Below are 13,485 nucleotides of genomic sequence, written 5' to 3' on the forward strand. Positions count from 1 at the left end.
AGGGAAAAATTTTTTGTTTTAGTTTCGGGCAGTTTTAAGTATTTTTCTGTCGTGTAGTTCAAGTTTGTTGTAATTCAAGTTTTATTTCTAATTATAACGCGAATAAACGAGGGCCGGAGAATCTCATTTAGTACATATTACAAAATCCGAGTTACTAAAAACAAACAAAACATTGCCATGTGCGTTTGACAACTTGAGCCAAAAGTAAAATGAAAAATATAAAGTAAAAGACTAGTAGATTCCTGAAATGACTAGTGTTCTGGATACGAAAAAAGTAGGTATTTCGCAAAACGTGTAGTGGCTGTGTTTTCAATCCAAAGCAAAAAGTCGGTCGCTAGTAACACGCGCGTCTGACAACTCGCCGGTCACGGCTCCATTCTTGTCTCAAAATCTAGCCCTTCATCTCGCTTTATAGTGGCAATCCATTTCGATCTCAATAAAGAATTTGAAGGCAAGTTGGAAAAGGATAAATGCTCGCTACTCTGATTTCTCTTGTCGTTTGTACAGTAGTTAACAGAGCAATGCTCGTGGGCCATGCTTACTTGTCATATATCCCTACTGTAAACACCAGTGTAACACAAACTTTATGCCCGTCCAGCCTCGATTTGGTGTCTCACGCAATCCAAGAGGGCGCTACGTGATAAAGGTGTCGCCATTGTTTTAAAGATTCTTTTACGTATTAATATTGAATAATGACCTCAGTTGACTCGTTAGCTGAAAGATAACGCACAGCCATTTACGTGCTAATAGAAGAATTATCATATAAAAAATATGAAAATATGAAAGAAAGAACTTGGCCAATATCCAACCACCTTGACCTTATGTTGGGTCAACCAAGAATTTATTGAATAGAAAAAGAATCTCGCTTCATTAAAAATTCGAGAGCCAGGAAAGAAAGCCATCCGTGTTTGTGGCACAATAAACCCGCGAGAGTCGTTTACATTTCTTTGTTTTGATTTGACTCTCTCCTGCCGCTTTTTACGTTTTCATCTCCAGTATTATCAAAGAAGAACTACGAACTTTTAAGTCCACTCCGCGCAATTTATGTGCGCTGCCAGCGATTTAATAGGTCTTATTCTTGAATGATGACGTCAGTTGACCCGTCGGCTGAAATAAAGCACGTACATATAAGTTCTTAGAGAGGAATACGAAACTAAAGCCACACGCTTTATAGGCAGTGTTATTCTCAAGCTACAGATTATCGATTTAAAGTTTTGTGTCAAATTCCAAATCTTTGTCTCGTCCTATGCTTCCTTGATTTTTCGACCGACTTCCTAACGGCGATATTTCCAGTAAACTCCACTCTGTCAAATGCAAAATTATCTTGAGGAACAACGTGTCTTGTTTGAAGGGGTCTTGTTTCCGGCTCTGTGACTCTGAGGACTCCTCTTAGTCCTTGTCGAAATTTGTTATTGAATATAAAATATATAATGGGATTGATGGCAGCATTTGTATGAGAAATCCAAAAGAAGGGAAGAGAGACGGGCCATGGGGAGAGCACAATACTTTGAGGGGCTAAAGACGCTCATCAAATGGTTTACATGGGCGAAAAGCCAACAGAAAGCAATCAAGAGAACGATGGCAACTAACATTTTATATATCTTTTGATTTTGTGTGTTAATTCTAAAGAAAAATTCACTGCCTGACGAGTGAATTCCACGTTAAATTTCACGCGAAAAACCGATATCGCACGAATCGCGAAGCGATGAGTGCGATATCGGTTTTTCAAGTGAAATTTAACGTGGAATTCACGAGTCAGGTAGTGAGTTTTTCTTGAATCGCATAACTGAATAAAAATAAGAAAACAAGAAATTAAAACGGCAATGTTATTGTTTGTTTTTATTCCGTACGCGCGCCCTTAAACACGAAGGCGCGCTATAAAATGAGCCTCAGGTCCCACTGGACCATTTGTCAATCAACCGTCGTGTGATGTAGAACTGTTAGAGTCAAGTCAACTTGAGCTACAGCTACTCCAAAGCAGTGAACAACGGGCGCATTCCTCAAAATTGTTTTATGTCTTCATCACAATACAAGAATTTTTGAGATTTGTATTTCCTTTCTCTAAAGGAAACTGTCTTTATTTGTGGCGGTAAATTTGAGATCGAAGTCGGTGGTTCGCACGTTACCTCGTGCCACCATGCTGGTGGAAGTAAACAATAGATATCTCATTAGCTCCTTTTGTTCGTCTACCAGCATTTGAATTTGACCCGCACACGTCAACGGTGAATAACAAATGAGCCTAGGTCTTCCCAGGGAAGACTTCCTTATATAGCGCGCCTTCGTGTTTAAGAAAGCCATTTTAAAGTCAACTGTCAGAACTGTCATTGTTCAGGGAATGGAAAGCAAGGTAAGTTGCTCACGTTTAAACCGTCGACAATTTTAATTGTACCTCGAGAATTTTTCTTGAATCACAGCTAAAGCCACCAAATCACTGGGCGAAACCAGATGTTTTGTATGTTTGTGCACCACGCCAGTGCGCAAACAATGGAAACCCTTTCTAAGTCAGGTGTCAATATCTAGCGAATAGAGGGAACAAGATATTTTTAGAATGAAAACCACTTTTATTTCAAATTCGTGGAGAAAGCGGTGCCTCACATTTTACAATCTTCAGCAAAAAAACCAAAAGTACACAATTCGGAGTTATTTAAGACAGAGATTTGCCTGCTACCACTCAACTTGGCATAATGTGGTGCCGACAATCAACAACTGAATGGTCAAATCCTCAAGCGAAATGAAAATTTCAACCGTTCCGGTATCAAAGCAAGATCTACAAAAAAACGGTACGTGCTTTACAGTTGTAAAAAAACGTGTATTCAAAATATAATGATTAAGACTGGAATTTCTCGGTAAACTCTGGCGAGTAACAGTTCAGTTAAAAGTCACAATTTTAACTGTTTTTCTTTCATCGCTGGGAGTCGCTCGTTGGTGTCAATGCTGGACTGAAAGTTTATGGAAATATTTACTGGAGAATTCTTAAAAGTTACTCCAGTAAACATTCCGCCAACTGCTCCTGCCATCAGGTAACTAGAACGACTGGCATTGCTGTCAAGTCACTAGTAGCTGCTGTGTTGCTTGGCGTGGCTGAGCTATTGAGAACAATCTCCCGTAAAGCATGACTTGAATAGCCGTTGGTAGTTGTCGTGCTTGGCGTGGGTTGAAACCGGCCAACTTATTCGACATTCGCCGCTGTCTTTCCAGAGGATTATGGCTGTAGCTGGATATGGATTCCGGATTTGAGTGGCCAGTGAGCTCTGATATCTCCACTGGGTCGAAATCATCACGGAGCGCTTGGATGACTGTTTTGCGACCACTCGAATTTGTGAATTTGCTGTCTAGTGTTTTTTGAAACCATGTTGTATATAAAAGAGGCCAGTTCGTCGTCTTTATAGGCTACAATGGTTTGGATTTCGGGAAAAGATGCTTGACCTTTTTCGGCATTGATACCTGTTTTGGTTTTCCTCGGTAAGAACTCTCGTTTGGCCTTCTTCCCTCGTCTCTGGCATTTCGATTTTTTTTTCTATGCGTTTTCTCGTACTTTAGAGCGTGAGTGGTTTCCTCCAATTTTCTAAAAATTTCAATTTCAATTCAAAATTTGGAAGACATTCGTTTTCTATAAATTTGTTCATATTTTCGTAGCACTAGTTGTATTTACGTTTTTACGTTCGTAACAATTATAATTTTTGCGCGCGACTCACGTCAGCGATATCGCTTTATGCATTAGTGCGATTCCACGCTAAATACCCTCTCTTCCGGTTGACGTATTGACCAATCAGAGGGCGTGTTTACTTTAAGCTATGCGATTCTCCCCTGTATCTCATTGTTACCAGGTGGTCTCCTTTTTCGAAGCGAAAGACCGATTTTAACACTCGTCGTTCCTAACAGTATCAAAGAAAGAACATAAAATAGCAGAAACTTGCCACATTCCTCCAACGTGCTGTAAAATATATGTTCCTCTGGATCGTCGCTCCATAATGACTGACATATTTGACTTTCTGGTCAAACTGCTCAGCTGATAACTTAACGAGGATCCTCAAGCTACAAAAACGTGCTGCCCGAGTAATTTTGGGAGCTGACACAAGATCAAATAGCGTAAATCTTTTTAATAAATTTATATTAGGGTGGCTCCCATTTTATGATGAAGCTAAAATCAATAAGTGCTCACTAGTCCTTAAGCGCCTTCAAGGAAACTGCCCCAGCTACATGTATGACCTTAAATGCAATGCAGATTTACACACACGCAGTGGGCGGTACAGTGCGTTAAACCTCGTCTGCCCCAGATATAATCGTGTATCTGAGGGAGGGAGCAGGGAGAACTTTTAGCGTGTCCGCAACCAGGCTCTGGAACTCTCTGCCCATTAACCTTAAGAAAGTAACATGTGTAACCTCATCTAGAAAGGCTATTTATAGACATTTTTTAACCAAATACAATGACGTTGATCATTTTAGCATAACTGAAACTTAATTTTATTCATGGTTTTATGCTAATCCAACATTTCATAACCTTCATCTCGCTCGACCTATCCCAGCTGTATTCTTATTGTAATTATAGTTTGTTGATATTCATTGTAAGAATATTTTTATAAGTGTAATATAGTTTTTACTAAAGTTAGTCCTATTCATACATACACTTATACTTCCTTTCTTTACGACATGTATTTTGTTACTTAACTTTGTTTTATAAATTTAGTTTGAGGGCCTACTAGTTACTCAGTTGAAGCACTGTCCCGTGTTACCTTCGTTAAATAAAGTTGATTGACTGACTGATTGATTGATTGATTGATTGATATTGTATTTCCGCCCTCACTCTCTCTCGTATCCATCTTGTAAAGACAGGAAGCACCCACTAGGACTGACACTATCCAATTCAAGGCTATGAATTTTTTTGTTGCTGCTGAGGATATTGGAATTTTCATCACGTGCATCATTGCCTTGTAGCGATCCACTGACATCACTAGCGTGGAGATGGAGAGACCGACTGAACTATTCACAAAGAAACATGCAAGTTTGCAAGAGACTTTACCTCCATCGCCAGAAATCCAGTTAAAAGGAAATAGATATGATCGTTGAAAAACAGACATCCATAATGTCTGCCACAGCCATATTGATAATAAGATAGTTGAATGAGAACTGTCGTAAATCTTTGCATGTCCTCGCCAGGTATATAACTATGATATTTTCCGTGCAGGCTGCGACTAACAAGACGACGTAAGCAGCTGTCAAAATCACTTTCGTGATTAGCCCAGGGTGGAGTAAGAGGCAACTCTGTGAAATAGTACCACGAGTTTCTTCCGTTAAATTCGATTGGTTCATACCCGGTTGTAATCTGAAGTACATGGAGTAAAACTTTTCCCCTGTTAGTGTATTGTTGTATGTACATGTGAATGAAGTTACAACCCTTTTAAGATTGCAACAGATCAGTACATCATAATAGAAAAGTTCGGTGGTGTCTACGATCTGTGTACCTTTCCCACATGCTTCCTTGAATTTTCTTCACCACGCGGTGTATACATTTATCGATACATTAACAACAGTGGAAGTGTAAAAACCATATTTGATTCACATGTATCAACAAAGTTGAAATGGTAAATTGGCCACCGTTACGGTTATAAAAGCTGACGTTTCGAGCGTTAGCCCTTCGTCGGGGCGAATGACGAAGGGCTAACGCTCGAAACGTCCAACTTTTATAACCGTAACGGTAGCCAATTTACCATTTCAACTTTGTTGATACATTCAAATTATCTCGTTACCCCCACTGACGCAGCCCCAAACAGTTTCTTTAGAAACTATCAGCCTTTTTACATATTTGATTCACGGTCTTACATTTATGTGTATGCTTCTTTTCGTTCCTTTTCGCATATATTACGAATACCGTAAAATAAAAGTCAACAAGTCGTAACTGAGGTAAACAAAGATTTTATCACCAACTCAGATGTAAGATACTGACTGAGATTAGGTGGAACCGACGCATTTTTGTGCTAAGTGTACCATGGACAAATTTTTCCTCGTGATCGTATTATTTTTCTTGCTTACGCTAACGGTGAAAATCGTGGTCACCGGACTTCTTAATAAATCAATGCTATATGCCCAGTAAACAAGATTTAGCTCAAAAAAGCTGCCCATCAATATTTTTTTTATTTAGGTGTAATTGTCAAGATTGTTTGTACAGGTTCTCGGGTGCTTTTACAGCACTTTCAGTCTGCTCACGTTAGGCACCACACTGTTGGATATCAGATGTAAAATAGAAAGTCATTAGGAGACTGATCATACGCAGTAGGTGTTTCGACGTTTCCATCTTTTCACGGCTCGATTTTTGTTCGGTAAACTGCTACTTCCACAGCTCTTTCCATTTTAGGGCGAACTGAGAGAACCAAAGGTCTAATACGTTTCCTAGCGTTTCCTCGAGTGTGTTTCCTAAAATCAGGTCAAATACGAAAGTATTGGACCATTCGTACTTGACCTGATTTATTACGTTTTCGATATAAAGTTCTGTCCGTCGACGACTTGCTACTGTCCACTCATTTTCTCCACTGAAGTGAAGTTCTCATATTTTTGTTGCTCGGATTTACGAAAATTTTGCGAGGCGCGCATTTTATGGTTAAGCTGAGTTATCAAAACAAAGAACTTGAAATCGGTTCAATACAACCTTTAGCAAGTGAACTGAAAGCAAACGATCTACCTTCCTCCATGTAAACAGTCCTCCAGAAGTGCATTTACTGCGCCAGTCTCGTCGAATGATCAGATTTTTTCCATAAAAGGTTTGATTCCGGAAAGCGAATTTGTTAGCATACGCTGTATACATAGATTAAAAGCCGTAATAATAAAATATCTTCCTTTTTATCCAGGACCTGAGGATTTTATCTCTTGAAATTCAAAATACTCTTTCCTGATAGACACTTTAAGATCTCCGTTAGGATAAAAAAATGATTAAGCTCTTCATTCAAATTTGAAAACAAAGTACACCTGGTGTACTCAATAAACATATACACTAAAAGGAGGATATTGGAAAAAATAGAAAGCAACTATTAGGCACTCGTGTAATTTGGATTTTTATCAAGGCTGTCAAAGCTGATATTTGTTTACCACTTACCAGTAAATCAGTAATATTCTTTAACCTGTTTGCACACTAGCACGGTCCCTTTTGGTGATTAGTTTTAAGAAAAATCTTATCTCTCACCATTTTAACCGCAATGAATTAAATTTTGTTTCCTCCTATATGGTGTCAACAGGATAAGGAAAAATAAGATTAGAAATTCCCGAGTCCTGTCCAAGTTGCAATAGCGATCGTCGTGTTCACAAGCTTTTTTCTTTTTTTGAACTGTGTTGAACTACCATACATTGAGCTGCGCACAGAAACTCCAAAGCTCGCAAATGACTTGAGAACTATTCAGAGGTATCAAAAATTGCATCCATGAAAAGATATTTCAACTGCGCTGCGATTTTGGCACCCTAAAGCAAGTTTTAGTTTAGAGTGTAACTTGAACACCAAACTTTAAGTCACACTGGCACTTACAGTGATCTTCGGTTCAAAAAAAATGTGTCCTATTTTCAGCTGAACTGATACAATATCTAACTTTAATGCTGAAATTAAAACCGCACAAATTATGCGACATGCTCTTTTTCAGGTCAGTTTTAATTGGGGCTTACCGTTATCTATTACGTTGAATAGCGAATTCGCAGCAATCAGGCCGAAGCTAGCATGGATCAAATTTTAACGAACACTTTCTAATAATAATACTAATAATAACTAGACGCATAACTGCGTGAACTCGGGCTTTCATGGGGTGCGTTTGAATTAGCAATGTTTGCGGCGACTTTCAAAATTTAATTAATCTTGTCTTATCCTTCCAAATAAACATTTGCCACGTCCATCTTGGTGCCCTTAATAAAACTTAAGAGGTCAATTCTTCACCATTCTTTACTATGATGGAAATCATAAAAATCGCTGCTGAATTTGTGGTATGCAGTAGTACTGTATGTAGTGCGCTAAAGGCAGAAATAACGAAAGACGATGTATCTTCTACACGCACAATCTGTAAATCAAGTTTATGCGAGGAAAATGTTTCCCTGCTGAGGATCTCTATCGGACCAGGGTTCCTACTTCATTAATTATTACTCCTTATGTATACTCTGAAAATAATGTACTAAGTCACTAAGAGACAATACTTCAAGCAGCACACATGTATCTTGGGCATGGCTTCTACCATATGAATCCCTAGCATGAGAATCAAACATTTTGAACCCCTCATTTATACCATTACAATAGATGGCAACAGCAGTACACCCTACTGTTCATTACAATAGATGGCAACAGCAGTACACCCTACTGTTCATACAAAATTGGTGTAGTTTTCAGCAATAAGTGATTCGAAGGCTCTTTGCAAAGGACAACAGTATTGATATTCTTCTATGATGGCTTCTTGATGAGTACTAGAGTAGCTTTCACTGTACTGAAGTTCATAATCAGCGTCAAATACATTTAGCATCAGTGGTAATTCTGACTGCATTAAAAAAGGGATTGTCTTGTTAATTGAGACAAGCCTGAATACAATTGATTTCCAATATCCGTAATTAACATGAGGTCATTGGTAGAATGAATTCCTTATTTGTTATTGTAAATCAAAGAGCACAAACTCATCGCAACACATTTTTGTCCAGAATTCTGTCCAAATACCAGCCCATTACCTTGGCCATACGGGGCTGATATTGTTTTGCTGGGGTCAATGCACATTGGAGCAAGACCAGGCCTAGGGTTCTTCTCCACATCACTGCTCAGTTTAAATTTACAATAATTTGATATATGGGTCTGACTTTTGTACAGGCACATCAAACTATTACAGGTAAACAATGATAAATACCGATTTGCTCGACATTTAAGCTTCATTATCCCTCGATAAACCCTGCTAGAGCAATTAAAGAAAATTTTCTTTTCATGTCAGTGTGGGATTTTATTTAAGCTCATTCTCATAGTATTACATTCATGTTTTTTAAGTTGTCTAACCTTCACATAACAATAAAGCCTGAAAGACTTCGGTATGCTTGCACGCATACGTTTGAAGACAAACTCCTTCAGATCTCTGCTTTTGTTTCTCAGATTCCGTACTGACAATCTGTTGGGTTCTCGATCACGTTTAACCACACGACGATTCCTACGTAGGTTAACATGAGATAGCCGATTTTATATAGCATGATTTTTTATAGATGGTTCATTTGATATGAGTTATAGCATGGTTCACGATAAAAGGTTCACTCGTAATGGTTCGCTCGTAAATTAATCTCTCGTAAACGTCGCGGACCGACCCCTTCCGACATCTTTTAGTGTGGGTCTACCGCGAGAATTGTATGCGTTTGCATGTGTTTTGTGCGTGTTACCCTCCATCGTTTTCGCAATCTGCAACAAGACCTTGAGACAATCCTTCGTTACTCGTCGACCATGTGCTTTCACAAAGCATACTACAACGCATGCGCACTACATAGAATCTACGCATGCGCTATCAGCGCGACGGCGATTTGTGACTGAACGCAAAAAAGGAAATAAAAAGAGGCTGTTAGTTTCTAAAGCAACTGTTTGGGGCTGCGTCGGTGGGGGTAACGAAATAATTTGAATATATCAACAAAAAGGAAAGCCCGAGTAATGATAATGATTAAAATGATGATGGTGATGATGGTGATGATGATGATTATGACTATTATCATGATTATCGCTATTATTATAAGACCTCAGGGTGGTAATTGAAAGGATGCGGGATAGGCAAAATACTGTTATCTCGGTAGAAGTAGGAGCATGGGGGTCAATTCCACCCAACTTCCATATTTCTTGTATCAGTTGAAGACCTCGTATAGTATTGTGGTCTTTCATAAATTTTTATTGCTCGAGGCTGCAAACTTCTCACGGAAGGTGATATCGATCAGAGGCCATAGAGATCTGATGCATAAGGAATTGTATAAAAGACCAGTCATCGGGGTTAAGGAAGTGAAGTTGTTGGGATAAAAATCATGATAAAGTAATAATAATAATAATAATTATGATAATAATGAAAATAATAATATACATGGGCAAGGGGAAGTTGGACGCTCCCACCCTCCTTGGTCTGGGGTAGCACCTTTAGAAAGTGCTAGCAACCCCTCAGCCACCCTTGTTAAGGTCTCAACTACCTTGAGGTAATAAATCATGTCGCATCATTCATCGCGCGGATTAACAAGGAATACGTCTCTTAGTGAGGAATAATGATTTTATTTAATAGTTATAGTGCTCATACTAAAATCACAAATTAGAATTATAACTACTCCTATGAATTGTATGTTTTTTTAACTTCAATCCTATCAGTTTATTGACACGGAAGTTCTTTTTGCCTGCAAGCAAGCTACGCTTCATTAATAGATTAAGGATATAATTCAATTATGAAGGACATTTTGTATTTCACTCTACATTACCATACACAACCGACTATCCTACTTAATTTTAATTAGTGCTTCATCACCAATCTGTTCTTGTGTTATTTCTTAAAAGGCTTTGATGATTAATATTAATACAGTTGTAAATGGTTTCCACTCCATGCACGTTAGACCTATGGTTGACAATGGATCCATTTTATTTCTCACATTTACCAACACCATACACTTTTTTTTACATATCGAAGACCATCACAAATTTTGACTCTTACAAAATAGCCTTTTTGAGAGATTTTTGAGGACTTATAAAGTACTTAGGAATGCGATATCTATTCTTAAATTCTTATTCTTAGAAAGAGTAAAAGGAACGATACGATTTTTAAAGTGTAAACTGATTGACACCAGACTGATTCAAACCACCATTTTAATTGGTACTTCTGTTGAACCACGATTCAGTTTAAACGTCTTCATGTTTCTCACCATTGTGCTGTTATGAAGAGCACTTAAGTTCTCTCAAAATAATCTTGAAACGTTCATGTACCAGCTTTCTCTTTCATAATCTGGTATCCAAACTGATTGAACTAATGTTGACAGGGGATCGAGAAAGAGCAATTTCTCTTGAGCCCGCCAACTCAACATTTGTATTCAAACTTGGCTGTGACGAGGTTCTTAACTGAGTTTTCTGAAAAGGACCTCTTTTTCTTATGTAATGAGAGATTCCTCTCACTTCACTCCGCAGATTTTCGCTAAAGGCAATGAATAGCCAGGGATGAATTGCTGCGTTGGCGTGCGCAAACCAGAAGAACAGTCCTTGGACTACGTGGGGAATACTGTTGTAAATGTCGCTATAAAAGATCAACATCATGTGGGCGACATGCACAGGAAGCCAGCAAATGGCGAACACAGTAACTGCCATAAGCAGCATCTTTATAATTTCCTTGCGCTTCTTCTTTTGCCTGGTATACGCTTCTTGATTGACAGTTCCAGGAGGTCTTTGTTTCCACAAGAAAAAGGCAATTGACGAGTACAAGACCGCCATTATGAAAAGAGGTATTGCATAAGCAATGACGACTTTACCGATCATATCCGCTTCTTCGAAAGTTTGTGCGAGCTCTTCATTTTCGTGCCATTTAACGGTGCACACGCTATATTTACCTCCTTCCTCTATCAATTTATGTTTGTGGAGTTCACCACTAGATATCAAGCTTGCAAACAACCACACGATGACTATAGAGCGCATCACTGATCGAGGTGATAATGGCCTCCTTCGGATACACACAATAGCTAAATACCGGTCAGCAGCAATGACAGTGAGAGTCCAGATGGATGCACAGATGGAGGTGATTGACAAGAAAGGAGTGAGCTTGCAAAGGACGGAACCTGCCACTCCTGATATCCAGCACTCTTCACAAAAGTAAACTGGCAACGAGAAGGCAGTGGAAGTTGTCACATCCAAGAGATCAGCAACAGCCGTGTTGAAGAGAAGCCAGTTAAATGCGTTCTTTCGAATGCTGTTACGGGTGCGCACAATATGTAAAATAAGCGAGTTTCCCACCAGCGAAAACAGACAAATTAAAGCGTATGCACCGATGATAATTATCCTATTGACCTCTTTCAAGTTTTCCGCGCTGTGCTCATCGTTGGGTTCTTCTCCACCAAAAGAGGTGTTCAAATAACTTGTGTTGTTCATCGCTTTCATCTAACCGTGGCCTAAAACAAAGTATGTCGTGAATTGTGTGATCAGCTAGTTATGTGATTTCATGGAAGATGTAATATTTACTTACTAGTAGAATTTCGTTACGTGTTTTCTTAATAGATCAGAAGAGAAGTTTCTGATTTTTGTAAGACTGAAATCTTTATGATAAAGCTAACTCATTCATATCATTCTAACAGGTTTCATTTTTAGCTGTAGCGTCACACGCCATCAAGATCGCAAAAAAGAATTTGGCGAACTTCGAGCCATCCTGACCAAAAAATCTTGGCAACTAAAGCTTATAGTTTAGTACGTACGGAATGACACATGAAGTAGTGGGTTATATTTGTCTGTCTATTGCCTTCAGTGTAGGCGATAAGAAAGACTCGTCATGGTAGATTTTCAATCCTTAATTCCACTTGAACGTTTAGAGCTGGATACAGTTGCATTAAATGGTTTAAAAAGGATCTGAGAAGGGAATCTAAGTGAGAACACCTCTTCAGCTGCTTAAAATAATTGCTGAATGCCTCAGCGTATTATGCTGGTCCACAAAAGGACATTTTTCTCCATTTACAATGATATCATGAAGCTGCTTAACAAGTTTTTAATTTCTCTTTGAAAATTTTAAAGTACCATTCCAACAGAAACGTTCTGTCGTGCATTTATATCAAGATCAAAACTCACTTATTCTACCATCTCTTTGTACTTTAGCTGAAAACCGTGCTAAATTTACATTTATCCGCAAATCGGAAAAAATTCACTTAATTGATTTTAATCCCAGTTTTGTTGTAAAGAAAAACTCACCTTTAGGGTTCAGTCTTTGCCTAGAGAATGGTGCGATAGTTGTTCAGGTAATAGCTATGACGATGTACGCTTTGACTTTCTGATATTAACTCACTTTATGACTTCCTATCAACTTAAGAGTGGTGCCGACTTCCTTACTGAAACTAAGATGAAACGGTTTCCGAACAATTAACACAACATGTTAATTTCATGAATTCCACTTAATGCAGTAGTCGTATATGAATAATATCACCTGAAGGCAAGGAAAACGATTTTAACGTCTGAACCATGAGTTTCATCTAGAACAGGCTTAAAAAGGACCCAATTATTTTGTCAGTAGTATTGGTACCCACGTTTTGTCATAGCTTGTTAACCTAACCCGCAAAATGTACTCACTTTTTACGATAATTTGTGTTTTAAATTTTCGATTTTGACCGAACAAAGAGAAATATCTCTGAATTGGTTTCTCCGCCCACCGCTTTTTCGAAGAAAATTTCGCGTAATGTCGTGCTTCCGAAGAACAAAGCTCCAGTAAAACTAATTTATTTAGTCTGGTAAAGGTAGTTACCTCGAGGAAAAACCAATGCTTCATAACAGAGAAAAGATGATAAACTTCAACT

General features: G+C 38.5%; 1 protein-coding gene and 1 pseudogene across 4 annotated transcripts in view; both read right to left on the bottom strand.

Moving 5' to 3' along the window:
- Positions 1 to 698: 698 nt before the first annotated feature.
- Positions 699 to 5,657, bottom strand: LOC148741717 (substance-P receptor-like; annotated as a pseudogene). Its single transcript, XR_015992794.1, has 4 exons — positions 4,708 to 5,657; positions 3,799 to 3,988; positions 819 to 1,655; positions 699 to 714 (listed from the first exon to the last, which is right to left on the bottom strand). The product of XR_015992794.1 is annotated as a substance-P receptor-like (transcript).
- Positions 5,658 to 10,211: 4,554 nt separating this feature from the next.
- The window catches only part of LOC111326439 (G protein-coupled receptor 83), a 7,278-nt gene continuing 4,004 nt past the window's right edge, over positions 10,212 to 13,485 (bottom strand). For 2 of the 3 annotated variants that reach the window (XM_088744660.1, XM_088744655.1), the window contains exon 2: positions 10,212 to 12,099. In XM_088744660.1, coding sequence (XP_088600786.1) covers positions 10,943 to 12,088 — 1,146 coding nt within the window. In that variant the 5' untranslated portion in view covers positions 12,089 to 12,099 and the 3' untranslated portion in view covers positions 10,212 to 10,942. Of the gene's footprint in view, positions 12,100 to 12,886 lie in introns of all 3 variants that reach the window. The other variant, XM_022930439.2, reaches the window with a different exon arrangement.

Source organism: Stylophora pistillata, chromosome 1, assembly GCF_964205215.1.
Source record: "Stylophora pistillata chromosome 1, jaStyPist1.2, whole genome shotgun sequence".
NCBI lineage: Eukaryota > Metazoa > Cnidaria > Anthozoa > Scleractinia > Pocilloporidae > Stylophora > Stylophora pistillata.